The following is a 27,152-nucleotide window of genomic DNA, read 5'->3' as shown; positions in this document are numbered from 1 at the left end:
ATAAAATAAATAAGACAGTATTGTAGATGATAAAAATTATCATCCATACCATCACAAAAACAGATTAACCGAAAAAGCCTCAAAAACAAAAAAAGGAAAATAAATAGGAAAAACAAAAGCGCCAAACTTAATCCATTCCAGAAGTCTGTTTGACTTATGAAATGTTCGAAAACCAAGGCGCAGCTTCTGGTTGGTGCAGGCGCCCCGAAAACAATAGCCGACAGCCGCATCAGACGTTCGGCTTCCAAAAAACATTCACAAACTGGAACACTTACTTCCGGGTTTTTGGAGTTTAGGAACCAAGGCGCTTGAGAACCAAGGTACCACTATAATCCAAGGGATATTTCTGTTCCAATCTGCACATTAGTTCAGGAGGGATGGATCAGGCCAGTTTGCACTCCTCTACCCCCTACACTTTTTTGGTGGCTGTTAAACACCAGCGTCTAAGCCACGGGTGTCAAACACAAGGTCCGCGGGCCGAATCCGGCCCGCCAGACCTCGTCATGAGGCCCGTGTAGCCACCAGCCCGGCCTGCCCGCTTCCCCCTGCGAGGTGGCATGCTGTGGGCGGGGATGGGGGGCTGGAAGGCGGGCGGTGGAGAAAGCAAAAGTGCTCCCTTCCAGCGCCATTACTTGGCTGGCCTGAGAGAAAATTTCTGAGGCGGCGGCGGCCTTCGTCCAGGGTCGGGGGGCCATGACGGGACTTTGCCCTCCCGGCGGCCTGGAGCATCTGGAGCTGGGGCGGCTGCGGGACCCGCTGGGCAGCAGCGGTGGAGTCGTCGTCAGCGCTTCTCCTCCTCCTCCTCCTCCTTCGTCTTGCTTGCCGCCGCCGCCGCTCTCGTCTTGCTCGAGGCAGGCCTGGAGCCGGGACAACCCGGGCTTCAAGCCCGAGGAGGAGGCAGGCAAAGCGGCCAGGGCGGCTGGCAGGAGCACGGCGGCGGGGTCCGTGGTGCAGATGGGCGTGGTGGAGTGGGGCCGATGAGGGGCGCCTTCACCCTCGGAGCCCAACACCCGACGCCTGGGAGGACCTGCCGAGAGCGGGAGGCAGTGGAGGCGCAGGCGGCGCGGCGAAAAGGAGGAAGGTGGAGGGGAAGGCGAAGGCCAGCGGCCTTGCTCCGCCGGAGGCGCCCCGACACCGACGCTGCGTTTCCCTCACGATGAGACGGGCGAGGAGGTCGCCGAGCAGCAGCCGCCGCCGCCTCGACTGGGCCAAAAGGATGGCGCACTGCCTGCGAGGTGAGTCGCCGCCCGGCCGGGCCCTTCCGTCGCCCTTCCCGGCTCGCATCTCTCCTGTTTCACGTTATTACTTTTATGTTACTCGCGAGTCTTCTGCTCTGAAGATAGATGCAAATAATCAGTTCAGCTCCTCTGCAATCTCCTTTCCCACCTTTAGCACACCTTTGATTCCCTTGTTGGCCAAAGGCTCTACCACAGACATGTCCAAAGTCTGTTTCAGGGGCCTAATCCGGCCCCTTCGGCAGGGCAGTTTATGGGGTAAAATCCTCAAAAAAACCCCTCAACAACTCCAACCCTAAAAAAAAAAAAAAAGCTCAACAATTTCAATCCTAAAAAAAGCGCAACAACTTTGGTTGGCCCTCACGGCCCTTCACTTCATCAAATCTGGCCCTCCTTGAAAAAAGTTTGGGCACCACTGGTCTAAGCAGAAAGTGAAAGCTTGCACACAGATGGAGGTCTGAAATGTAACTGAAAGGTCAACAGAGTGTTTTCTAGGAGTGATAACTCCTCAGTACTAAGCAGTAATCTGAAAGTAAAGAGGCTTTGTCAAGAGATATTCATGAAAAAGAAATGCAGAGGGGGGGAGGAGAGAGAGTGATTCTGGAATGAGGCAACAGTCTAGCAGTTTATCTTAGCTGTGTGAAATTTCCTCTTGCACACGGCCTCAGTAAGGAACAGATGGTACCTTGGAGGCCCAAATCCTTGCACAGCAATACCATATTGTGTAGCTGGCATGATGAAGGCTGTGCATTATAGGCATGAGGTAGTCTCTTTGGGCTTTGAACTCTCTGAGCCTTGAGGAATCTTTTGGAAGTGTGTCTGGATTCCTGGCTCAGCAGGTAAGACTGGCCGTATATCATACATTGTGATAAAGAAGCTGTGTTCAGAAGCAGAGCCAGCCCTGAAGAATGATTGGATGCTCTCAGATAAGAGAAGTAGGCCTGATGTACTAGAACAAGCTGCAGCTATATATCACGGTGCATGACCCTTTGAGCAGTTAAAAGTGCAAAACTAAACAGTCAAATTTAACAGTAAAAGAATGTGGCTAGTGAAGCAGAAGTTGCTGCATGCTATTTGCTAAAGTAGAGTGGGCCTGCAACTTATGCTCACTCCCAGCACTTGTGATCACAACCTTACATGGGTGGGTGAGAGAATAAATAAATGGAAGTGGAATCTACACACATATAAAAACCATTCTGAAATTTTTTCTTTTTTTAAAGTGTTTTAAAAAATACATTGAATTTTCCATAAGGTTCACCATCACTATCTAGTATCACCTTGTATTAAAACATTTTATTTGCAGCTGTATAGCTGAGTCCGGAGAGTTGGGAAAACACAGCATTCCCTGCTTTCCATTTATTTAAGTCAGTAATGGGGCTGGCAGGTTAAGTTCCGCCTGTCTCTCCAGTGTGCGAATGGAGAACTAAGCTTCAATGCTCTGACTTTTCAAATATCCCGAAAATTGTAATGGCAAGGATTTTCTGTGACCTCACAGAACTCCTGCTCCCAGGGTATCCTAGGGGAAGCGTGTAACTCTAAAAGCAGTATAAGATTGGAGTACATTTTGCAATTCTTTGCATTCTGGAAGTTCCTTTGCTGTAGTCATTGAGGATCTGTTGCCAGAACATTGTTGCAGAATCTTGGGGGATTGTAATGAGGTGTGGCAGGAAAACCAACCTGCTGCCACTGCCAAGTCTGCAGGAATACAATACCACCTACGCCTGGCCCATTCATGGCATCTTCTCCATCAGCTGGAAACCGGCCATTAGCCTGAAAACACTCTGAAATTTGCAGGGCCTCCTGAGCACCACTGTATTTGTAACTGAGAGTTAATGTTCTGAACAATGATAAAATATCAGATGCCTCACACAGAGCCATATGGTTAACAACCTGCATTTCAGAAATATATGTCAGTTTCTTGCTTGGTTTGTAGAGGGATGGTCATGCATGTTTTTATCTACAGTGTGAATAGAGCAAATTATTTTCCCTTTTTTTGGGGGGGGGAGGTGTAATAGGAACAAATTCCCCATTAAACCTTAATCTTTACTTACAGCTGACTAAGCTATTCCAGAAAGCAACCATGGCATCCGTGGGTTGGTGAAATAAGGGGAACTGTCATGTGATCATTCACTGCATCTAATCCTCACAAACAACATCCTACCAGTGTTGGGAGCCTATCCCATCTGCACTACCAAACAGTTGATGTGAGCAACTGCATCCCAGGGGTGATCAGAATGATTTGTATGCACGGTGAGCTGGCTCTTGAAAATAGCAACATGCCCATGCTAAAATTATGTGTAACTCGTTACTTCTCCCCAGACTTGCCAGGACATTATGGAAAATAGAATGGAGAAAGAGACTAATGTCTCCTCCTCCTCACTGTCTTGTAGTTATGACCATTTGGACCTTGCCATCCGATGCAATTGATGATTGAGAACAGACAAAAGGAAGAATTCTTTCACACAGTACATGCCCATAGGATGTGGGGCTCGCCACTAGTTTAGATGACGTTTGTGGAGAATAGACGTAACAATTAATCATGGAATTGTAGTGTTGGAAGGGACCTCAACCCCCTGCAATGCAGGAATCTCAGCTAAAACATCCATGACAGACAGCCATCCAACCAACCTCTGCTTAAAAACCTCCAATAAAGGAGAGTTCATAACTTCTCGAAGGAGACTGTCCTACTGTCAAACAGCTCTTACTGTCAGAAAGTTCTTCCTGATGTTTAGTCAGAAGATCTTTTCTTGCAACTTGAGGCCATTGGTTTGGCACCTTCCCATGAGCCTGCGGAACCCAGTTCCTCCCAGCAGAACAAGGAGGGCACAGGGTAGAAGCTATGGAATGGGGGACGAGTGCCCACCTCTAGACCAAAGGGTTGGTCTTTTAAGACTAGTTATCTACAAAGGGGTGGAGCCTGGGAGAAGTAGTCTGGGTGCAGATGCTTTTAAGGGCTCAGGGCAGAGCCATACCTACATTTCAAGCAAGTTCAATGCACATTTAAAGTGCATGACTTTCCCCCAGGATTCTTTGGGGGAAGTCATGTGCAGGGTCTCGAGCTACCCTCAGCTTGCCCTCAACCCTCAAGGAGTACTCAGAGCTGTCAATGGTCCTGCAGCCACTGACCTGCCTTGCTCCCTTCCCTGTGGGATCCTGCATTGGACAGGAAACCTCTGAAAACATATGTTGGACATAAAACTGGAGAGGTCTGCTGACTTCATTCATAGGTTTTACAGATAAAACAGGAATGCCATTGTTAGCATTGTTCCATGGGCTCTTTTTATGACTTACACATACATGGTACTTCTCCTAAAATATCATCGTCAACGGAGAAAAGAATAGAACTGGCAAGTTTCGTTTATTTTGACATTTGTTCTCAAATATAAGTGGGGAGGGGAGAACTGACAAGATTAATCTCCGCACAGTAACAGGATCATATCACTGAAAGCAGGGTCAACATGATTATACAGATCCCCGTGTCATTAGTACACAATGGCTTTTAAATGAGCCAGATTGAATTAAGCATCCTAATGGAAATCACATCCAAAGTAAACAAGAGCAAACCAGAGCCTCTGTTGAGTGACACATCTATCTGTCAGTTGGTATTAGAAGGGCAGGGCGGTGTGGTTAGCCAGCCAGCAACAGAAGCATAAACATAAATTTGGATTTGCTAGATGAGTTGCACAAGTTATCTAAACTGGATATACTGTGAGGTGCAGTTCGACTGCGTATGCCATACATGCTGGTTAAGCTCATTTTGATTTTCGTGGTGTGTTTTTTTTTGGAGGAGAAGGATGGGAAAGGGGTAGAGGGAAAAACCCAGAAAAGTATAAGGCTATCTTGTTATATATTTAGTATTTCTCTGTATTCAAGGGGGGACAACTTCTGAGAGTACACTGCCTTTTTAAGGGATACACCTAAGATGTTTTAAGTAGAGCTGCACCAAGTTTTTGTGCATTGTTCTTATTTTAAAAAAATGTTTTGAAATGTGCACACTGAGTGAGAGAGAGAGAGAGAGAGAGAGTGCAGCTAAGCAAGTTACAGGAACTTGGAAGGCATTTTTCCTCCATCTATGTCCCGAATCCTATTCATAATTACAAATTTGTAAACACACATTCACAGTTCTGTTATATTAGGATCGTCTGAGGGAGAACTAGGCTGCCTGTGTGTTCAAGAAGGGTGCTGTGTGAGCCAGCCCTGTGTTCTGCAAATTACACTAATGTGCTGATGTGGAGGTAGAGGAAGACCCAGTCTCCTGGGTCCTCGTCTGTTGCCCCTTGTCTGTTCTGTTCAGTGAGGTCCAGGATTCTTGGTCATGCCATCCTCTCTGTGTAGCTGGGAGAATATTTAGAGGGCATTCCCATCTCACATTACTGCATTATGTAGACTGGACCACTGCATTGTGTAGACTGGACCACCATTCCTAAGGTAAACTATGTTATGGTTTACCTTAAGCCATGTTATGGATCAGTTCATTTGTCCATTTGAAAATGATAAAGGTAGATAATGCACTTTTGGTATCGCAGATGCCTAACACGTTGTGGTAATCAACCCATGTGTTGACAGGGTTTTTCTTTTTACATAAAATAACAAAGTATGATCACCTTTGAGCATTCGCTGTGCCTAGCAGTAACAAACATCAGTTATCTAATGGCTTTACATTGTCCACCACCACCCTCTAATTGTTTACATCAGTGGACCTTAGAGACAGAATGCATATATAGGGTAGCATCCAGTGCTATTCCTACTCAGAGTAGATCCACTGATGTTAATTGAGATGACTAAAATAGGTTCATTAATTTCAAGCCAGCACTGGATTAAGCCATTAATGTAGAGCCAGCAATGGAGACAGCAATAGAGCCAGCAATGGAGACAACCCATTGCCCTTGACATCTGTGATAAAGGGACCCGGGTGGCGCTGTGGGTAAAACCTCAGCGCCTAGGACTTGCCGATCGCATGGTCGGCAGTTTGAATCCCCGCGGCGGGGTGAGCTCCCGTCGTTCGGTCCCAGCTCCTGCCCACCTAGCAGTTCGAATGCACCCTTAAGTGCAAGTAGATAAATAGGTACTGCTGTATAGCGGGAAGGTAAACGGCGTTTCCGTGTGCTTCTCTGGTGCCGGTTCGCTGGAGCAGCTTCGTCACGCTGGCCACGTGACCCGGAAGTGTCTGCGGACAGCGCTGGCTCCCGGCCTCTAGAGTGAGATGAGCGCACAACCCTAGAGTCTGTCAAGACTGGCCCGTACGGGCAGGGGTACCTTTACCTTTACCTATTGCCCTTGACATCTGTGATTTCAATTTATTTAGACACATCTTTTAGGTCTTCGCTTGTAACTTGAATAGCCGACAGAGAAGTAGTTTTTTAACACTCACATTTCCTCCTGTAATGTACTGGATATAGCTTATGTGGTACACCATATAGGCTGTGTGCACAGCCTTTTAATGGAGTGCCCATTTAGTTCCTTTTAAAGCTCTTCATTTTGTAGTCTTCTTTCCCCTTAAGGTTTATATATCCTTGGTCAGCATAATACTGGTTCTTTAGTAGCATCAGCTCCCCCAAGCCTTTGGAGGGGAGAGGAAATGAGACTGATTATCTTCTTGGCTTGTGTTTTCATTAGTTCAGGAACATTACAGAGGGGTGAGCAAAATGCTAAAAGCAGTGCTTTCATTGACAAAATGTTGTTGGTGATTCAAAAACCAGACCCATGGAGAATCAGTTCATGGCTCTTGTAGCCTAATCTTGTGCAGAAGTCCCAATGTATTCAGTGAGATTCTTCTAAAAGCTGGATTAAAATACAATTTAAAAACAACAACCATGTAAGCATGCATAAGATTGCAGCCTTAGCCACATTGCAATTTCCAGTTAAACATAGGAGCCAATTTCAGATTACACAGAATGACTTTGGTATTCCATGGTGGTAGAGTTCTGGACCTGAAGACAAGAAGGGTTGTATTTTGGAATGCTCCTACTCAACACGTTTAGTGTATGTAGGAACTAGCTAATGGGGGATACATGTTTAATAGCTTCTCCCCATTGGATAATTTAACTCATGCATGGAGGCATTTGGGTCTTGGTGTGTATGTGTGTGTGTTTTTATGTATGGAGGTGTTCAGACATATAACCCTTTCACCGCAGTAAAAGTAATACTGTTCATAATTCTATCTCCTCTGTTTAGAATGTAACCCTGCATACTAACAGTGGACTCATTCACCAGGTGTCAATCCTTATGTGGTCAAAATAACACCACCCACAAAGGAAATTTCAACAGGCATGGGAGAATCTGATTCTGTAGAACAGCCTCATAATAACTGATATTTGTCAGCCTCAAGGCTGTTGTTGTTACCATGCAAGAGTCGTTTATTGGCTTGGGCATTTTAGCTATTGAAATCCTCTCTTTATTCTTTGTTGCCAGTTGTTTGTTCCATCTGAAGGTGAAATTAGCGATAATATTTACTGAGGACAAACTTCTCTGTTTTGTCTCTTGCAGTCTGTTATTTATTGAACAACAACTTCAGCCCAGACCTGTGCAATGAAGATGGATTAACTGCACTGCATCAGGTAAGTGTTTAGGGAAGGTGAAGTGTGATATCAGGCAGGGTCAGATGAAAGAAAATGCTCATGTAGGCTGTTGCCATGCTGTCAATGTAGCAGGGGAGGAATGAACTAGAACTGCAGGAAGTCCCCAGTTACTTAGTAAGCCAAAGGAGATAAAAGGTTAATGTACAGTAGTTTGTGTTGATCTGTAGAAAAGAATAAACAAGGAGCACACCTAGGATTCTGGGACAAAGAAAAAAATAGCTGCTCCTCATTTTTGAAAAGACAAAGCCTGGCTGCTTTGGGTTTGTCGCTGCTGTGGGTTTGTCGCTACAGTCATACATTGGAAGTCAAACAGAATCCATTCCGGAAGTCCGTTCGACTTCCAAAATGTTCTGATTGGCTGCAGGAAGCCCCGTCGGATGTTCGGCTTCCAAAAATAGTTTGCAAACCGGAACAGTCACTTCCGGGTTTGCAGCGTTAGGGAGCCAAAACCTTCAAGAACTAAGCTGTTTGAAAACCAAGGTACGACTGTCTTTTGTAACATTTTGTTGGGTTCTAATAAAGGTATTACCTGACTGGGATTCCAATAAACTAACTTACGTTTTCCTTGTTACCATTTGGAAAGCTGGCTGTACACCATTGGTTGACCACCATTGGCACACACACACACACACACACACCTACAAAGAATTTCCCCTGTTGTGTTATATAGATGGTATCTAACACCAAGTAAATTGGCAAAAATATATAAATAAAAATCGAATAAGTGTTGGAAATGCAAAGCGAAAGAAGGAACTTTCTATCATATGTGGTGGTCTTGTAGTAAGGTTAAAGCTTACTGGGAAATGATATATAATTAATTGAAAAAGATGTTTAAAATAACATTTGCCAAAAGAACCAGAAGCTTTCATTCTTGGAATTATAGGGGTAGAACTACCTAAACAGTACAGAAATTTATTCATATATGAGACTACAGCGGCAAGAATGTTATTTGCCCCAAAACGGAAAGAAGTCCTGACGAAAGAAGAATGGATACAAAAACTTACGGACTATGCAGAAATGGTGAAACTTACCAGAAAAACAAAAAATCAAGATAACAAACTTTTTATATATATAAAAGAATGGAAATGGTTTATTGAATATTTACAAACAAATTGTAAACAGATAAGGACATTGGCAGGGTTATTGTAATAACCTGCAGCTTCATCAGAGTATATAATTAAAGTAGATAAATAAAAGAATAAGTTAAGTTTATTTAGATTATGCAGGAAATGATAAAAAAGATCAATTTCAGGAACTGTAGAAAGAGGAGGAAGTTTTGAAATGTTAAGATGACTGTAAAACTATTGAAATGTGTGTGTGTGTGGAGAGAGAGAGAGAGAGAGAGAGAGCGTGCACACACTCCACTCTGGCTAATAATTTTATGTTGGGTAAATAGCACGGGAGAATGTTTAAACCTCACTCCCCAAGATCCAGATCCACACAAGCATCCTCACATCTGTTTTTAATAAACTAATACAAGGATGTGGATCACAGCTGGTTCAGAAAGCCCCTGCCAATATTGGACTTATGGGCTAACCTAGTAGAAGACGGCTTTATGTGTTTCGAACCAACTGTGTAGGTTAAAGGATGACAGCATAAGCAGAAGAGTCCTCAAACTGGATGTGCTACATGCATGTTTCTGATCTTCAAAACAACCCAAAAGTGATGAGAAAAGGATCATGCAGGATAATTGGCAGATCATTCTAGGGTAGATCATTATAAGGCAGATCATTCAGGTTGATAATGTGTTTGAATGGGCTTTTGATGTGGGGGAAATGAGACTGGACTCACTGTCGTATCCTTATTTCCTCAACTTTCTGAAATCAGATGGCTGCTGGGTTTTCCGGAGACCATCTGGATGCCTATTTTCTAGGCACTAAGGAGGTGGGTAGTAACAACAGAGGGAGGGTTGTTAAGCTGATTCTGGAGGCGGATAACTGCATCCAAATTTCGTTCTTTCTTAGTAGGTTTTGTAAATGCAGCTATTGATGCCCCATGGCTGAAGCCCAGATTCTTCTGCAAATGAGCATTATTTTTCTGGCATTGGGTAGTTGTTTACTTTGACATGCAAACTAGCTCCTGAAACAAGCTAAATATAAAGATATATATTTTAATATATATTTCAGCAAAGCTTCTAAAATCTTAATGGCAGTTGGTATCTGTTCTGGTTTGTTTGTTTGTTTGTTTGTTTAACTGATTTTATGTAAGTGCCGTTGTTGTTTTAAACTGTTGCTCTATTTCAAAAATTGTTTTTATATATGTAATTGCAAACTGTTTTTTAATATATGTAACTGTTTTAGATACATTGTTGTATTGTAAATCACATTGAGGTGTCTCATAGGAAGTGATTCATAAGTTAAGTTAAATAAATAAATATGATGATGTTTCCTTTTTGTTGTCCCTATGACAAAGGAAAACATTTTTGGTCTGTAAAAGTGACTTTCTAGTCAGGTGGGAAAGCTTCAGACAGGGATCTTTTGCAGAAAGCAAGCTCACTAAAATTATTGACTCCAGTATCGTATATTGACAAGGCTCATTGTTCAGTCATCACATGGCTTAAAAACTATTTGTTCCTCTAGTCATGAGCAGAAATGAGGACATACAAGGGTTAGTTTATACCATTTTTGGTGATAAATGCAAACATTAATAGATAATGTGAACATGTAACAATGTCATATCACTACTGCAGATGGAAGGCAAATTTCTAGACAACTGAACTCCAGATATCCTTTTCTTGCTGGTATTTGACATTTAGAATTTCCTAGGGTGGTGTTTGTTTCATAATGGCACCACACTAAAGGCCCGATTCCAACATTATGTGCAACGGACTTCCTGGTGGGATTGTATTTGCAGGTTGCGCCTCCTGTCGACATAGTGATCAGTTGGGTAGGGAATGAAGCAGTATTTTAGATATCCTGGTTTGTGAAAATTCACCAGCATTTTAGTGCAAATTCCTCCTAACGTATGGATCTTTGTATGCTGTTTTGCCTAAACTACACATTTTTGCAAATTGATTTCCCCTAACATAATGCATTTTTAAATATTATTTTCACCAATATATGCATTTATATGCATATGCATTTTTGTGTACATCTCTTGACTGGAGAACTGCACAATTTTGAGAAGTGTGATGGATAGCTGCCCACATACTGCAAATTAAGTTTGCCTTTAAATGTGAATTGAATCAAATTTCTCCCCCCACTCCCATCCCGAAGTATCAGGAACAAGCCAGGCCGAATTCAAGGTGTCACAATTAAGATATAAAGCCCTCAATAGCTTGGAACCTGTTTATTTAAAGGATCATCTCACCCCCATATGTACCCAGTTAAGTGCATCAGTCTGCTGGAACTGGCACTTCTGCAAGCTCTCCATAACATCTGCAGCTCCAAGATCTGTTTGCAGAACAGGACATGGATGGCGCTGCTTTTTCCTTAAAACTGCACCATGGGGAAGCGAAATACTTATCAGAGCTAAATCTACCTTCATAGCCCTGAATTTTCATTTACAGCTATGAAGTCTAATTTTCTGGAAGGCAGATTCAAGAAAATACCCAGAGATGAGTGGTTTTGTGTATGTGGTAGCCCCTGGGTGGAAAACACCAGCCTCTATATTCTGCACTGTAAGCTGTATGAAACACCTAGGCATAAGTATTTAGAGAAATCTTTAGCAGTAGTTGCTACCCTCCGGAATATGGATGAGGCTAAATATCTGTTGTCCGGTTCAGACAGGTCTGCAGTGTTTAGCACAGCCCAACTTAGACAAAGCCATGTGGCCTTCCTTGAGTGCCAAGATTCTGTTTTTATGTATGTTTTATTTATTGTACAGGTCAAGTTTCTTTCTGTATGGTTTTTATGTATAATTTATGTCCATATGTTTCTGTTTGGCTGAAACCTGTATTTGGTTGCCTTATTAATAAATTTGAATTTGAATTAGCTTACAGTGTTTGTTCTGCAATTGCAAGAAATCATTCCTTCAGTGTGGCAGCCCCTGTTCTTAGCATTCCCTGCCAGTTAATATTAGACAGGTTTTCAAGGCCTGCTAAAACCATTTTTTAAAGGCAATCTTACCCAGACATGTAATTTTACTATGTCTATTTGGTTTTTATATTTTGATAATTTTACTATGTTAGCTGTTTTAAAATCTGTGGGTGGTCCCCCCCCCCCTCTTTTTAACGATTTTTTTTTTTTTACCATTTAATGTAAACTTGTCTGAGATTATTATGTTGTTTGAGTGGGTTATTGATTTTGTTAAATGAAACAAAACCTCTGCTGTCTTTTAATTCTCAACAGTGCTGCATAGACAACTATGAAGAGGTTGTTAAGCTTCTTCTGAACCATGGTGCCAATGTCAACGCAAAGGACAATGAGCTGTGGACTCCTCTGCATGCGGCAGCAACATGTGGACACATCAACCTGGTGAAGATCCTGATTCAGCAGTAGGTGACCTGTGTTACTTTTCTGTCTTATGCTGGGCCGGACCCGTTTTGAATTCCTTTGATACAAGTTGGGGTCCTTGTTGCTTAGTCATGTGTTTCCAGTCCATCCCCTCTGCTATTGGTCTTAGCTGATCAGCAACACTTATTTGATTTCAAACAATGTGTCACCTGACATTCTGATGTCAGGTGATTGACAGGCAGGCGGACCTCAAACTGCCAAAGGTGGTCCATGGGGGTGAAGGACATCAGAATCAGACTCGTCTGATCCAGTTCACTAGCCTACTCTGGGCCAGCCAGAAACCACAGCAAGTAGCAGGAACAGGACATGATGGATGAATATTTTGGGCAGCCAGCCACACAGCATCCATTATTTTTGCATTCCAGAACAACAGTCCTGGTATTCCCCCATAGGTAAGCAGTCCTAGAGTTCTTCATGACTTATTCTGATTAGACTTGGCAGAAGTGAAGGTTTGGATTTATGCCACACTTCATTTCATGTTACCACTTGATATAAGCTAGAGTGGTATACTTTAAGAGTTGCCAGAATGTGGTTCACAGAAGAGTTTATTCAGTCAGGGTGCTACTGATGAGAAGGCCCTGTTCTGCATCTCAACCCTTTGTGCCTCATAGGGCAGAGGGACACAGGACAAAGTCTCTCTCAGTGCCCCAGTACATGGGCAAGTTCATGTGAGAAGAGATGGTCCTTAAGACATCCTGATCTCAAAGAGTTCAGGCTCTTTTTACCTTGAATTGGATCTGGAAACAAATTGGATCTGCACTTCTGCTTTGTAAATGTATAATGTGTTGATGCTCCATGGAAGTTCTAATTTTTTTTAAAAAAAAAAGGAAGAAGGAAAAGTAAACCACATGAGTCTGATGTCAGCCATCTTGCATGTTTAATGTGCTACTTCATAACTGCCAGTTTCTGAGCCTACCTTATATGGCTATTATGAATAAAAAATTGGGGGTACCCTGAGCTCCCTGGAGGAAGAAAGGGATACAAGTATGGTAGGATAAATAAATTCCGCTTTTCCTGCACCTCAGTAATAAGAATGCTGTTGTTTTTGCACCGTGCCAGTTGATTCTCTGTACCAGAAGAAGCAACGGACTGGGATTTTTTCTTCCAGAACACAACACAGCATGTGGTTGTTGCAATCAAAGTAGTATTCAGTAAGAAGTCTATCAGATCAAAGGGTCTGTTTAAATACAGAATCAAAAGGCTTCAGTGCCACAACATGGAACCCAGAGAGACCTGTAGCAGTAGCAGCCGTACAAAGGATGTCAGATCCTGTGCTTTGTTTGCTGATTTAGACGGACTCTATAAAAAGAACCTGCAAGTGTGTTTTACATTGTAATTTCCTCTGTTCTCATGGGGAGGAAAAATGAGCATGAATATCAATGGAAGCGACTGCCTGGTCTCCACTTCAAAGGGATATAAATGTCAAGGCAGATCAAGCTTAATCTGTATTAGGATATTATTTTCACTTTGAGGCCACATGTGGTTCAGAATATATTGGGACACCCCTAGGATTTTGTTACAGGTACGGGAATTGACTTGCTGAAGCAGAATGGTGGGCCTGTCGGTTTTGGTGCCCTGTGCAAAACGAAATGCATGATTGATAGAAATGTGGGAATGGGACAGTGAAAATGCATTGAGAGAGACAAGCTCTTACATCTTGGGATGAGAGGGAGACAAGCTCTCACCGTTTGGGGTGAGGGTGGTGGGGGCTGGTTCTCTTGCAAGAAAGCAAAGATCCACAAGGTTAGAGGCAGCTGATGTAGTAACTGCATTATAGATTTAGGTAGGGTGGTGATAAAATTCCAGAGAAAGCACAGTCTGTGTGACTCCTTAATGACATATGCTATTTGGACTGAAAAGCTAATCTGGAAGTAAGGGCTTTATACGGTCTGGTGTATCCCTACTGGCCTGGATTTATGCTGTGTGATCAACTGATTGTATTCAGGCTAGAACTATGGACTAGAGGGTGTTCTTGATCTACGGCAGCAGTGCAGAGTGGCCCTCACAATGGTGTTGCGACTCCCAACTCCTATCAGCCTCAGCTAACATGGCCAATGGTCAGGGTGTTATAATCCAACAACAACTGGAAGGTCACAGGCTCCCCGCCCTTTAACTACAGAGCCTAATCCACTTGGTTTTCTGAGAGACAAGAGATTAGAGTACTGTGACCAAACAGTGACAGCTGGAGGCTCCGATTCAGATTCTCTCAGGGTGTCTTGCTGTATTAAGTGGGAAGGAACTGTTGTTTTCTTTGGAAGTTTATAATGGAAGGTATTTTCATTCCATCTTAGAATCCAATGAATTCACTGAAAGTCTTTCTTAGCAGTTGCCTTTCCTTATCACCTAGGGGGCAATCCTGGCGGCAGATGGAAAAAGTAGTCATGGGGATACAGTTCCCCATGACTAAAGTAAGGTCTCAACTCCCACCTGCTTTGCTTCATTTGGCTCTGGGGGAAAAACACCTCTGAAACCCACCACAGTCCTATATGTCTCCAGCAATGCACTGTTAAGTTTTGGGCACCATGTCTGAGTCGTTGTTGTCAATTTATTTATACCCCACCTTTTCCCCTGACATGGAATCAAGACAGCTTACAAATAAAAAGAACAGCTAAAATCTTAAAGAAAAACCAATGATTAAAAAGCAATTAAAATTGATAGAGTTAAGCCTATAAAGCAAACAGATAATTGCAATAAAAACAGCAAAGCACCATCCCTTTCATTAAAAGCAGTCAGTTCTCAAAAGCTTGATGGAACACGATTTGCTGTCACGTGCTGTGCGTTACCCTTGAGATCCTTGAATCCAAGTGTGCTGATATCTCTCATGCCTGGCTTTCTCCTTGCAGTGGAGCAGACCTGCTAGCGGTGAATGCAGATGGGAACATGCCATATGACCTGTGTGAAGACGAACCAACTCTAGACGTCATTGAGACCTGCATGGCATACCAGGGTAAGGCCCTGTTATGAGAAACTGGAGCTTCAGGTGTGGGCTTGTGTTGCTATTTGACATCTTCCTGTGGAGGTTGAATGTCCAGTGCAGGTGACTCAAGCATCCCATCCTAGCATGGCTCATAGCAAGAATGATGAGAGCTGTAGTCCAGCTACATCTGCAGAGCTACAGGTTCCCTCATCCCTGTAAAGGAACAGCCATGCTGCTATTAGAAAATGTATTAGGGGTGGATGTGTGTTGCATCACATGAGCAGCAGAAGCATGCAGCTTTCTAAGGCCAATATAAAACCCAAACCTTCATGGCATGGTGTGACACTGTGGAGGGTTGGGGAGGGGTATGTATTATTTGTGAGCACCCAGGCCATGTTCTCATGAGTCAAACTATTGATAGTCACCAATTTAGAGGAATTTAAAAGAGGATTAGACAAAGGCTAGAAATAATGGAAGCTGTAGTCTACCTGTTACCCTATCCCTGATCTAGCACATTAAGTTATCTTTTCGCATCCATGAAAATATTTAGGTTTAAAGTAGCTCTGTTCAGCTGCACAACTGCTGCACCAAACTTTAATTTCTTCTGGCAGTTTTGTGCCCAGTCCTGGGCAAAAGAAAACCACTTCCTGGAAGTAAACAAAGCAGTAGTCTCTCCCCATGCAGAGCTATGTGTGTGCCCTGATGTTCCCCTCGTACCTACGGGACCGCCTCTCCTGGTATGCCCCACAGAGGAACCTACGGTCTGCAAATAAAAACATCCTGAAGGTCCCAGGCCTCAGAGAGGTTAGGCTGGCCTCAACTAGAGCCAGGGCTTTCTCGGCTGCGGCTCCAATCTGGTGGAACGCTCTGTCACAAGGGACTAGGGCCCTGCGGGACCTGACATCTTTCCGCAAGGCCTGCAAGACAGAGTTGTTCCACCAGGCCTTTGGTCAGGGCCCAGCCTGACTCCCTTCTCTGGCAACCTGCACAGAACTTTGCTTAACGGTTGCCATTAATTTGATTTTAATTAATTTTTATAATGAAATGTTTTAGAATGTTGGATTATTTGATTGTTTGATTATTTGATTGTTGTTAGCCGCCCTGAGCCTGGCTTTGGCTAGGGAGGGCGGGATATAAATAAAATTTATTATTATTTTTATTATTATTATTCCCCACATGTACACCAGAGCTGCTGAAGTCAATGACTGCAGTCTAGCAGATTTATTTATGTATATCCATCCCCGTAACCATTTTGATTACTATTTGTTGATTTTTTTCTATGTGTGTAGTCTAAGGGGCTAGCTACATGTTATGTGCAAATAAAGGCATTATTAATTCTGATGCTGCTGGGTTTTTAAAAAAAATAAAAACAAAAACTGCTCTGTTTGAAACACAAAAGCAGCAGGGAGGTATGCTTAAACCCAGCCAGATGGGCGGGGTATAAATAATAAATTATTATTATTATTTTATTATTATTTTATTATTATAAAACTTTTGTCATCCAGATGTTTCTTTGCTCCAAATGCCTCCCTCTCTCATCTGGCTTTCCCCCTGAAATTTAAAAAAAAAAAGGTGTTCATAAGTTGAAGCATGCCTCCTGGAACAGATTTACAGTGGTGCCTCGCAAGACGAAATTAATCCGTTCCGCGAGTCTCTTCGTCTTGCGGTTTTTTCGTCTTGCGAAGCATGGCTATTAGCGGCTTAGCGGCTATTAACGGCTTAGCGGCTTTAAGAAAAAGGAAACAAACTCGCAAGAACTCGCAAGACGTTTCGTCTTGCGAAGCAAGCCCATAGGGAAATTCGTCTTGCGGAACGACTCAAAAAACGGAAAACTCTTTCGTCTAGCGAGTTTTTCGTCTTGCGAGGCATTCGTCTTGCGGGGCACCACTGTATTGTAAAAGCCACTCTCCTATACACATTTGCCTGTAACATGTATGTTAGCCTTTAAGCTAACCAAACTATTTTTCCCTTAAGTCGGATAGAACCTCATGCTGTTCCTACTCCTCTCCTTTTGCTCACTGTAGGAATCACACAGGAGAAAATCAATGAGACGCGAGCTGCGCCAGAACAGGCAATGGTTGATGATATTACAGAGATGATAGCAACAGGGCAAGATCTGAACAGGACCGATGCACAAGGTGCTACGCTGGTGAGCCATATTCTCACTGAATTATTATAAGAAGCTGGCTGCCTGCCTGCCTTTGGATGTAATTGGACTTGTAAATCTTCGACATTTCCTTTATTGCTTTTTTGCTGTGGATCTTCTTGAAATGACGGATGTTCAGGGTAGACAATTACTTTTTAAGAGGGCTGAAAGGAATTTCAGTTCCAGTGGTATATTATTTTTATATTAGCCCAATCAAAGCTTTATTATTACGGTTGATGGCCAGCATTATGAAACCAGGATAAGAGAGTTATGTTGCTCTTATTTTAGTTATTTTTGTGTTTCGCCTTTTCTCCAAGGAACTCAAGGTTTTCAATAGTTCTCTCCCCCCCCTTTCCCCCCTCACAACAACCATGTGAGGTAGGTAAGCCTGGGTGTGTGTTAAAATACAAGACATGAGAGCTCCATGTTCTGATGTCCCGAAGCTTCTATTTTTAGTTTTTAAAATTACTGCAAGGGTTTCCGTTTTGATTGGCCCTGCGGCAATAGAGGAAGGGTTGTATTTTCCACAGTGGGGCAAATAGCAGCTTTGCAGGAGGGGATTTAGATCAGGGGAATTTTGCAAGGAGGGAACAGCTAACTCTCCCTCCCTCCCAAATCTGTAACTCTTCTTAGCTGTTTTTTTATTTTAAACAAACCTTCTGTACTTTGGCCCTAGTATGAGCAGGCATTGACAACACACCCTTGCCCCCCCCCCCCCAGGAATACTCCCCACACTCTGGGTTGACCCACAGTCAGACATCTGGGCTCCTGCTGAAATATTTATCCCCCACCCCCACCCGCCACCTTTTTACAGCCTTCCTCTAAGCAGCTCAGCTTGGTGTGCAATGAGGAGTTTATCTCACGACAGCGTCACTAAACCTCTCTGAGGGTTCACCTGAGAAGTGGTGACTAAATATACAGCACTTGTATGTGCATTCCGCCGTAGGAATTGCTCCAAGGACATCCTTCTGGCTGAAAAAAGCATCATTTCATCACTGGCACAAAATGGGAGATTCTGATCGCTAACTACACCTGGTTTTGTTACTGTAGTTAGGGGTCAGGGATTAACACAACATCGCATGAACTCTTCCAGATAGGAACAGTTTGAGAGTGCGTTGGGTGTGTGTGGATCTCATCCCTTTTTGCTGTGGTCTTGGGTAACAAAACAGGTGGCTACATAGTGTTCAGTGTGAGTTAATTCTGCAAGTGAGCTTTAAATTGATTCTCACACTCATCAGTGCTTAGGAGAATGAAACCACGTTCATTTTTAATGTGGAATAAATACTGTGATGTTTAAGAGTAGGTTTATATGTTAAGAACTGCCACCACCGGCTGCTGAAATGTGGCAGGTCAGGTGTCCTAAACGAAATTGGTGTTTACAACTGCCGGTTCCCATCAAATGCACAGGTTGCTGCACTTTATTAATTTTAGCATTCCATGGGACAATTGCTAGTATTGCTATCCCTCCTTCCCTGCAGAGGTGTGCCTAGCACCTTCACTGCATATTTCCATTATATGCTGAAGATGCATTTCTTTACCCTGGCCTTTGACACTTGAGATGCATATTTTTGGACCCACCCTGATCATAATTTGTTTTAAACCATTTTTTATATTGTATTTAAAATTGCAGCAACCTTCACCAGGATCTTAAGAGTGAAGATCTGTTTTTTTGTTTGTTTGTTTGTTTAATAATATTAATATCCACTTCAGCGAGGCATTTTAATTCAGGAAAACAGTATGGCAACATAGCTTAGTTTGTAGAGCAGGAGACTCTTAATCTCAGGGCTGTGGGTTCAAGTCTCACGTTGGGCAGAAGATTCCTGCGTTTCAGGGGGTTGGACTAGATGACCCTCGTGGTGCCTTCCAACTCTGCAGTTCTGCAACTCTACAGTTTTAGTACTTGGCCCTGATCCAAATGATGGTGGTTTGCAGGGGGCGGGATGTTACTGCTACACAGCTGTTCCAACAGAGGGGAAATGTGTTGGGAGATCCAGTTACATCTACTTTGGCCCTAAGACAAGTTGTTTCAGTAGCAAAATTGATAACGAAATTCTGTTTTGCACATCAAGCTCTGGCAAGGAATGCAAGGAGCTTCTCTAGCATAGCAATGCTCCATTCACTTGGAGCCCCCTATTGGTTTTGTGGAGTTCTGTCTGTTTGGCTGTTAAGGGTGGGCTATGGATGAAATGGAAAAGTCATGGGTATTGAATTTATATCAACCCATGCTTATTTGGCTGGGCCAGTATTAGGAGCAAGAGCCATAAGGGTTGTGTCATTGCGGTAGAGCACACATTTTGCACACAGCTTCAGTTCCCAGCATCTCCAAGTAAGGCTGGAAGAGACCAGGCAGACCAATGATCTGACTTGATATATGGCAACTTTCTATGTGCTCAATGCCATACTTTGCTTGGGGCAGTCTTGATTATCCGAGCTTGGCAAAACATCTACAGATAATAAAGAGTCTTATTGCTGGCTGTGCAGGTTCAGTGCTAAGAAATTAAGAGGCAATTGCTAAGCATTTGCTTTGAGTTGGAAAGGCCTGGGAGCTGCAGCAATCTTAAGAACTCTTAATTGCTGAAACAGATGCAAAGCTGAATGAGGTATTGGTACAAGGAGCAGGAGCCCAGTTGAGAATGCAGGGCTTTGGGATGCACTTAATCCTTAAGGTCAGGCTCTAGGTTGTTTCAGACTCAATATAAAAGGCATTGCCTTTTCCTTCTCTTCTCCTTCTCCTAGTTGCATATAGCTGCAGCCAATGGCTACCTGCACGCAGCAGAGATTCTTCTGGACCATGGAGCAAGGCTGGACCTCAAGGACTGGGATGGCTGGGAGCCCCTCCATGCCGCCGCCTTCTGGGGACATGTACGTGTTTTGTTGCAAACCTTTCAGAAGAGGGCAAGACCAACTCATGAGAAGTAGTTCCTCAAAGACTTTTACCTATGATAGCTAAATAGAACCTCAATATCATTGGCTGGGGAGCAACCATGAAGAGAGCCTTATATCATACCTGTGAGCTTCCCTGCTGTGGGGAAACAAGATGCTGCAGGACTTGACTGGAGAGCCAGTGTGGTGTAGTGCTTAAGAGCGGTGGACTCATAATCTGGTGAACCGGGTTTGCGTTTGTTGTGGGGGAGGAAGGGAATAGGAGATTGTTAGCCGCTTTGAGACTCCTTAGGGTAGTGATAAAGCGGGATATCAAATCCAAACTCTCTTCTTGACAAGGCCTTCTCCTACCTGCTCTGGCCAGGTTTAAGATGAAGTTCAAAACATATGGAGGGCACCAGGTTGGGGAAAGTTGGATTAGATGGTCTTTTGGTCTGATTCAGCAATGTTCTTCTTGCAATGCTAAGTTCATCTGTATAAAAGACATGGCCCTAGTGTTCGGAGGACTAGTAAGAATTTTGCTTTCTTTCCTTTATTCCAGATGCATATGGCAGAGCTGTTGGTGTCTCACGGCGCAAGCTTGAGCGCCCGAACCACCATGGATGAGATGCCAATAGGTGAGCTGTAATTCTGCCTCCGTTTGCACTTTCCATTCTTGGGCAAATGCATATCCTGGCTCCCCATCTGAATATCAGTCTTCTGGGGGCATGTTTTTTACACCTCCACCCCCCACAAATTGCTGAAGGGGGAAAAATCTGAACCCAAGACTGGTTTGTGCACATGAATAAAAGAAGCTCATGTTTTCTGTTCTCAGTCCTAGGTGTTGCTGGGCTTGGAGTACTCCTAATAAAATTCAGTGTGTGATCTGGGGACCGTAGTTACCATGCAGTCTTTAGCTACATCATTGCAAGGCAGCTCAACTCAAGGGTTTGGTTTCTATTCCCTTTAGACCTCTGTGAAGAAGAAGAGTTTAAGGTTCTGCTCTTGGAGCTGAAGCATAAGCACGATGTCATCATGAAGTCTCAGATGAGGCACAAGTCCTCCTTGAGCAGAAGAACCTCCAGCACTGGAAGCAGAGGGTGAGTGAGCAGAGGGAAGCCATGCTGGGTAGATGTATATTTCCATGCCTTAGTGCTTGGCGAGTCTGAGCTTCGTAGCCGCTTAGTGGGATTTCCAACTGGCTACAGTTGACTTCTATAAGCTTACTTTCAATAAATAAAAGCAGATTCAGCAAGAAAGGCAAGAGGGCAAATGCACGCCATGATTGCAAAATTTAACTAAGAATGTGGGCTTGTGGAAATACTGATTTCCTACAAGAGATGTTTTAGGAGGAAATCCTACAGTGTGATTTATCGGGGGCTAAAATTAACCTTTTCCTTATTCTTATTTTATATTGCACTGTTACCAAAATGTGTTGTTTTACAGAAGAACATAAGCAAAAAAAAATATCAGGTAGTTCTTGCTACCAAGACCTTACAAAAAACAATTTTATCTGTGTTAGTTTTGAAATATAGATCCAAAAAAAATGGGAGGGAGAGGCATGGGTTACAAGAAGTGGATCTGATCAAATGCAGTTGCATGTACCTAAGGATGCAGTTCTATACATGCTCTAAGTCCCTTGAACACAGTGAGATTTTCTTAGGCCTGCATAGGATTGTGTTGTGTTGAATGTGAGAACTAAGGGGTTAAGGATTCTCAACCTTTTTCTATACCTACAGTATATTGAGGGAAGATGCACAGTTTACTAGCATGGAATGAGAGCCACCTACTGACCATTTAGCATCATGGGAACTAATGCTTTAGTTATGAATTATGAAGCAATTACATGTCCTAGACAAAAATATTATAGCAGATTTGCATATTTGCCTATCCACAATAATTTATGCAAGCATTTCAATGAATTCAGTTGCTACTGAACCAAGGCAAAAGTTGACAGATTTCAGGCTTGCACATGGGATCTTTTGAATTCTTTTTACTACTGTCCTGAGATTCACAAACTGCAGTCTTATGTAAAAGATATACTCTTCGGCCAATTAAAGAATTCTGAATTTGAGTAACAGAACTTAAAGGAACTCACAGCCTTTCCATGCAGAACTCCACTCCTGGGCTCTTGATTTCAACAGTATAACTTAGGGTGTAAGGGGAGTAATTTTGCTGCTGCTATTATTAAATATAACTGGGAGTCAGGATCCCTTGCTTATAACCTCCAGGTTGGATTACTGCAATATGCTATATGTGGGGCTGCCCTTGGCCCAGAAGCTGCAGCTAGTGCAAAATGCAGTGGCTTGGCTTCTCACTGGGGCAGGCTATCGCCACCTTGTTATGGTGCTGCTGAAAGGATTGCAATCACTGCCAATAAGCTGCCGGGCTAAATTCAAGGTGTTTGTTCTTGTGTACAAAGCTCTATGAGGGACTCGGGTTGTGCTGTGGGTTAAACCACAGAGCCTAGGACTTGCCAATCAGAAGGTCAGCGGTTTGAATCCCCGAGACGGGGTGAGTTCCCATTGCTTGGTCCCTGCTCCTGCCAACCTAGCAGTTCGAAAGCACCTCAGTGTGCAAGTAGATAAATAGGTACCGCTCCAGCAGGAAGGTAAACAGCGTTTCTGTGTGCTGCTCTGGTTCGCCAGAAGTGGCTTAGTCATGCTGGCCACATGACCCAGAAACTGTACGCCGGCTCCCTCGGCCAATAAAGCGAGATGAGCACCGCAACCCCAGAGTCAGTCACGACTGGACCTAATGGTCAGGGGTCCCTTTACCTTTACCTTTACCTTTACCTAGCTCTATACAGCTTGGGATAAGGGCATCAAAAATATTGCCTCACCCCACCTTAGAAAAATAACAACTTTGAGTCACGGCTGGGAAAGTGGGTGTGCTTAGTCCAAAGTGGCCTGGTGGGTCAATCTCTGAAGTCCCATAGGCCCAATCACTATTACTATTATTATTATTACTACTACGACTACCACTAATAATAATAATAAGTACAAAGGGTGAAGGGTACTTTCCTTATTAACAAGGCCTGAAGATGCTTATATGCAACTTATATGCAACTTGGTGAAATATTCTGAAGGGCTGTTCACAATGGGAATGTAACTTAAGAACGAAATATCTGCTCCACTTCAGTGATTATCCTCTTCACAATCCCTCTCCTCTGTCCTTTTTTCCTCAGGAAAGTGGTACGGAGGGCAAGCCTTTCTGACCGAACCAACCTTTACAGAAAGGAGTATGAGAAGGAGGCCATCATCTGGCAGCAAATAGAATCTTCAGAAGAACAGAGGACCTCTGGCTACAACGGTGACATTAGAGAGTCTTGCTCCAACCAAGAGAACACAGATCCAGTAAGGGGCAAAGTAATAACTAACTAATCCTTCCCTTGGAGTGAAGGTATTTCCAGTGCTCCAAAGTAGTGTGGAAGTTTCGTTATCCCAATTTTGGCCATTAAATCCTGCCGTCCAGTCAGCGCTTCCCTGCGTAGTTCTGCTTGGGGCTGACCTGGGCAGGAAAACAGAGTCGCAGCAGTCCTGCCATCTGTGTGAGATAGAGGGATAAATCAAGTCCAGAGACAGTTCGTTGCTATCTCTAAAAGCGTTTATTTACAAGCTATAAATCCATCAGAACTTTCCGGCATCTCTTCGTGCTAAAAGCACACGCAGCTTCTTTTGCAGCGTCTCTCAGTCTAAAGTGAAACCAACTCTCACAGACAGCACAGACAAAGCCTGTGATGTACGGCCCTGCGTCAGGCCATTCCCCAGATACAGGACACCAAGGAGTTTTAACCCTGTAAACTCCAAACTCCACACCAATAGCCTATGCTCCAACGTGTGCTCATCTATCGCCTCATGCTGATCTCATAGGAGTGGTCCTCTTCCCCTACCCTGCCAATCCTGGAAGGTTTTGGATAACTTGACAAAAAGAATGGAAGCAGACTGCCCTGTGTCTGCTTATCGGCTTATGAATGTTTTCATAAGCCACAGGCTAGCCAAACATAGCAGGCATGCATAGCTCCTTGGTGCATGGAAATCAGTAAGCGTCAGTCAAATGATAAATGGTTAGTCTGTGAAGAATACAGAGAACATAAAGATTTGATTGATTATGAAATAATCTAAGGAAGGGAAATGATTGAAGAACAGATGTAAATGCAGTAAGACAACTAAGAGACGTGTGGTGAATGCGGTGGAAGTCTTTTATAATATTTTAACTAAGATTTATATATTGCAGTATTTGAAGCAAGAATTTGGTAATTTCTTTTGTCTTTTTTCTTCATATCTTTTATTTTTCCTTTTCTTTCTTTTTATTTTTATTAGTTTTCATTTGGGAAAATATGTATATAAGTGTGTTTACAGTGTTATGTATTCTTTGTTTTTCTTTGTTTAATTTTTTTTTGAAAAATTCAATAAGTATTTTTTTTTTTAAGATAAATGGTTAGTCATGGCTGAGCCTTTTTCATTTTCTTTTCTGTTTCAGAACTCTCCAGCAGATTCACCCACAGTCCTTCCGGAGCTGGTAACCAAAAGCACGCAGTGTGACTCAGAAATCCTCCTCCAGAACGGGCTCAACTTATCCTCTGCCACTTACCAATACTCTATCCCTAATGGAGATGTTTGGAAAATGCATTCTGCCCTGGACAATGAGGCAGGCCAAGCACTGCCCTATGAAACCCCCGGAGTCCCTGACTCTCATCAGATCTGGGGGGGCTACAAAGAAAGGAGCCACCAAACCCTCGCGGAGCTGAAACGGCAGCGGGCAGCAGCGAAGCTTCTCAACCACCCCTTCATCAGCACACACTTTGGGAGCAACGGGGGCAGCACAGCTGAGAACGGGGGAGAAGCGAAAGAGCACCTCATTAGCTCCAGGACTCCTTCCTATACGTCCAATGGGACTTCAGTTTATTACACAGTGTCGAGCGGTGATCCACCTCTCTTAAAGTTCAAAGCTCCCATGGAAGAAATGGAGGAGAAGGTGCACGGGTGCTGCAGAATTTCCTGATCCGATTTCATTGCTAACCAGCTGAGATGCTAAGCTGGGTAGGCATGTTGCATCCTCTGCTGAGTCTTGGTTGTTATCACTGCGGAACGGGAGAATCTGGATCAGTCATCTCAGGCCAGGCTGTACCAGGCTTACTCATTTTTAGTACCTTACTTTGCTTTTGCAATTCCATTAAAAAATCAAGCAAGTGTAGGTGGCAGAGAGAAATCCAGGACAGCTCCTTATTTCATTCTCTTGTCCACACAAGAGAGAGAGATCTCATTACATCCATGTGATTGCTAACCCCATCTCTATTTCTGAGCTTCTTGGGCCACCATACTCCTGAAAAATGGCACTTTGGGAACAAACCCTCTCAACACATCCTTGGTGCACCATTACCAAAGGTATGCGATCCAAACCCGAGCACTTTTACGAGCAGCGTAGGTGGACTATTGAAGGACTCGCTTTGCCTACACAAATGTGAGGTTTTTGCACACAGAAGACATATGCACTTTACTACAACAACCAGTAGACTGTTCTGTGACAACACAGTTGGGACACTTAGCCATCCTGTTGCCAATTTTTTTGAGCCACCATTTCCTGTTGTGCTCTTTATACAAAAACAGAGAGTTGGATAGGTCTTCTCTGTAAGCGGCAACCCTATTATAAATGGGTGGGATATTCTGAGCTCCTTAGAGGAGTGATACAGATAAAAGGGATTAATGGCTCACACATAACCTCCATTGCAGTCCTTTCACTTAGCACTTGGGCATAATTTGACACATGGCTGGCAAATTCAACTTTAAGTTCATCATATTTCATCAGAGAGCAGCTGTGTTTGGATTTCCCCCCCAAACCACTGTTGGGGAAAGATTAGGGTGGATGGGATCTTCTTCTGTTTGTCTTATTTTTTGTCACTTGGACCGTTGTAATTGTATTTTTGGTTAGCCCATGCTTACTATGCCTAAGAGAGTATTTGAAATGGCTCTTGAACATTAAAGTTTGTGGCCTGTTTTGTTTTGGCAAAATCTTCCTGTTCTGCTGTGATTCTCATATCATCCTCTGATATTTACAATTTCTGGCTTTTCTCAGCTGTTCCTCAGCTATTTTAGTAACCAGGGTTACTAAAACAAGGTTTGGAAACACTCAGCTGTTTAAAATTATAGGCAGTGCTGTACATTGAGAAAGATGGAGGGCCATCAATGAAATTTGCTGGGTTGAGTTCTCCTCTACCATAACATGCAGCAGTAACATTTATCCCATGTTGTGGTGTCATGACATTGTGCATTACCTCACCTTACTCACTGGCTGATGTGACTGCAGATGGGGAAACACTTCATGTCATGACATTGTGCAAGAAATAGCAGATCTTATGGAAAGACAGCCTCATATCATCTGTCTCGTGTAATTCTGCTCGCATGGGAAGCTCTTGACAGTGAACAAAAGCCATCACACAGCAATAAGAATATTAACCAAGGGCTGGAAGCAAATCCTATGGCCAAATAACAATGCTGCTCATTGAAGGTCTTCAGCATGAGTAGCCTCTCCTTCGGCCACACCATTGTGCAAGAAGTGGCATTCATCTTAAATTCCCCCAAACATCAGTTTTATTTACTTCTGAAAGGCTGCTTGGTTTTCCTTGTGCTGTGCAGTCTCGTCTCTTAAAGATTAGACTCAGAATTCTTTCTCTGACAGCTCAAAGACCACATCACTGCGGCATCCATTTTGAGAGCGAGGCCTAGCTTTTCCTTTATGGCAAAAGCAATATACAATGCACAGCATAGCTATCTAAGATGGTTGACTTGCCGTCTCACCCTCTGCAGAATACAAAGCTGCTGCAGTGACATTCAAAGCAGCTATAGGCCATGTGCAGTCCCCAATCTCCAAGTGGGGTAATCTCTCAGGGGGCTCAGTATATACTTGAGTTGGGCTTCCTTGGGAAGTCGGTCACTGGAAGTTTGTGGTGGTGTCTTTGTG

General features: G+C 43.4%; 1 protein-coding gene across 6 annotated transcripts in view; it reads left to right on the top strand.

The window, feature by feature from the left end:
- PPP1R16B (protein phosphatase 1 regulatory subunit 16B) overlaps window positions 1–26,203 on the top strand; it is a 122,404-nt gene extending 96,201 nt beyond the window's left edge. For 5 of the 6 annotated variants that reach the window (XM_081009248.1, XM_081009251.1, XM_081009249.1 and 2 more), the window contains 9 exons: window positions 7,722–7,792; window positions 12,103–12,248; window positions 15,111–15,214; window positions 17,209–17,333; window positions 20,067–20,192; window positions 20,755–20,830; window positions 21,163–21,292; window positions 23,380–23,548; window positions 24,675–26,203. In XM_081009248.1, the coding sequence (XP_080865374.1) occupies window positions 7,722–7,792; window positions 12,103–12,248; window positions 15,111–15,214; window positions 17,209–17,333; window positions 20,067–20,192; window positions 20,755–20,830; window positions 21,163–21,292; window positions 23,380–23,548; window positions 24,675–25,196 (1,469 nt within the window). In that variant the 3' untranslated portion in view covers window positions 25,197–26,203. Of the gene's footprint in view, window positions 1–7,721; window positions 7,793–9,223; window positions 9,698–12,102; window positions 12,249–15,110; window positions 15,215–17,208; window positions 17,334–20,066; window positions 20,193–20,754; window positions 20,831–21,162; window positions 21,293–23,379; window positions 23,549–24,674 lie in introns of those variants that run through there. The other variant, XM_081009253.1, reaches the window with a different exon arrangement.
- Window positions 26,204–27,152: the final 949 nt, after the last annotated feature.

The sequence above is a fragment of the Podarcis pityusensis genome, assembly GCF_964106645.2.
Source record: "Podarcis pityusensis genome assembly, chromosome: 6".
Lineage (NCBI taxonomy): Eukaryota > Metazoa > Chordata > Lepidosauria > Squamata > Lacertidae > Podarcis > Podarcis pityusensis.
The sequence above is the reverse complement of the archived record's forward strand: the minus strand, read 5'-3'. Positions and strand labels throughout refer to the sequence as shown.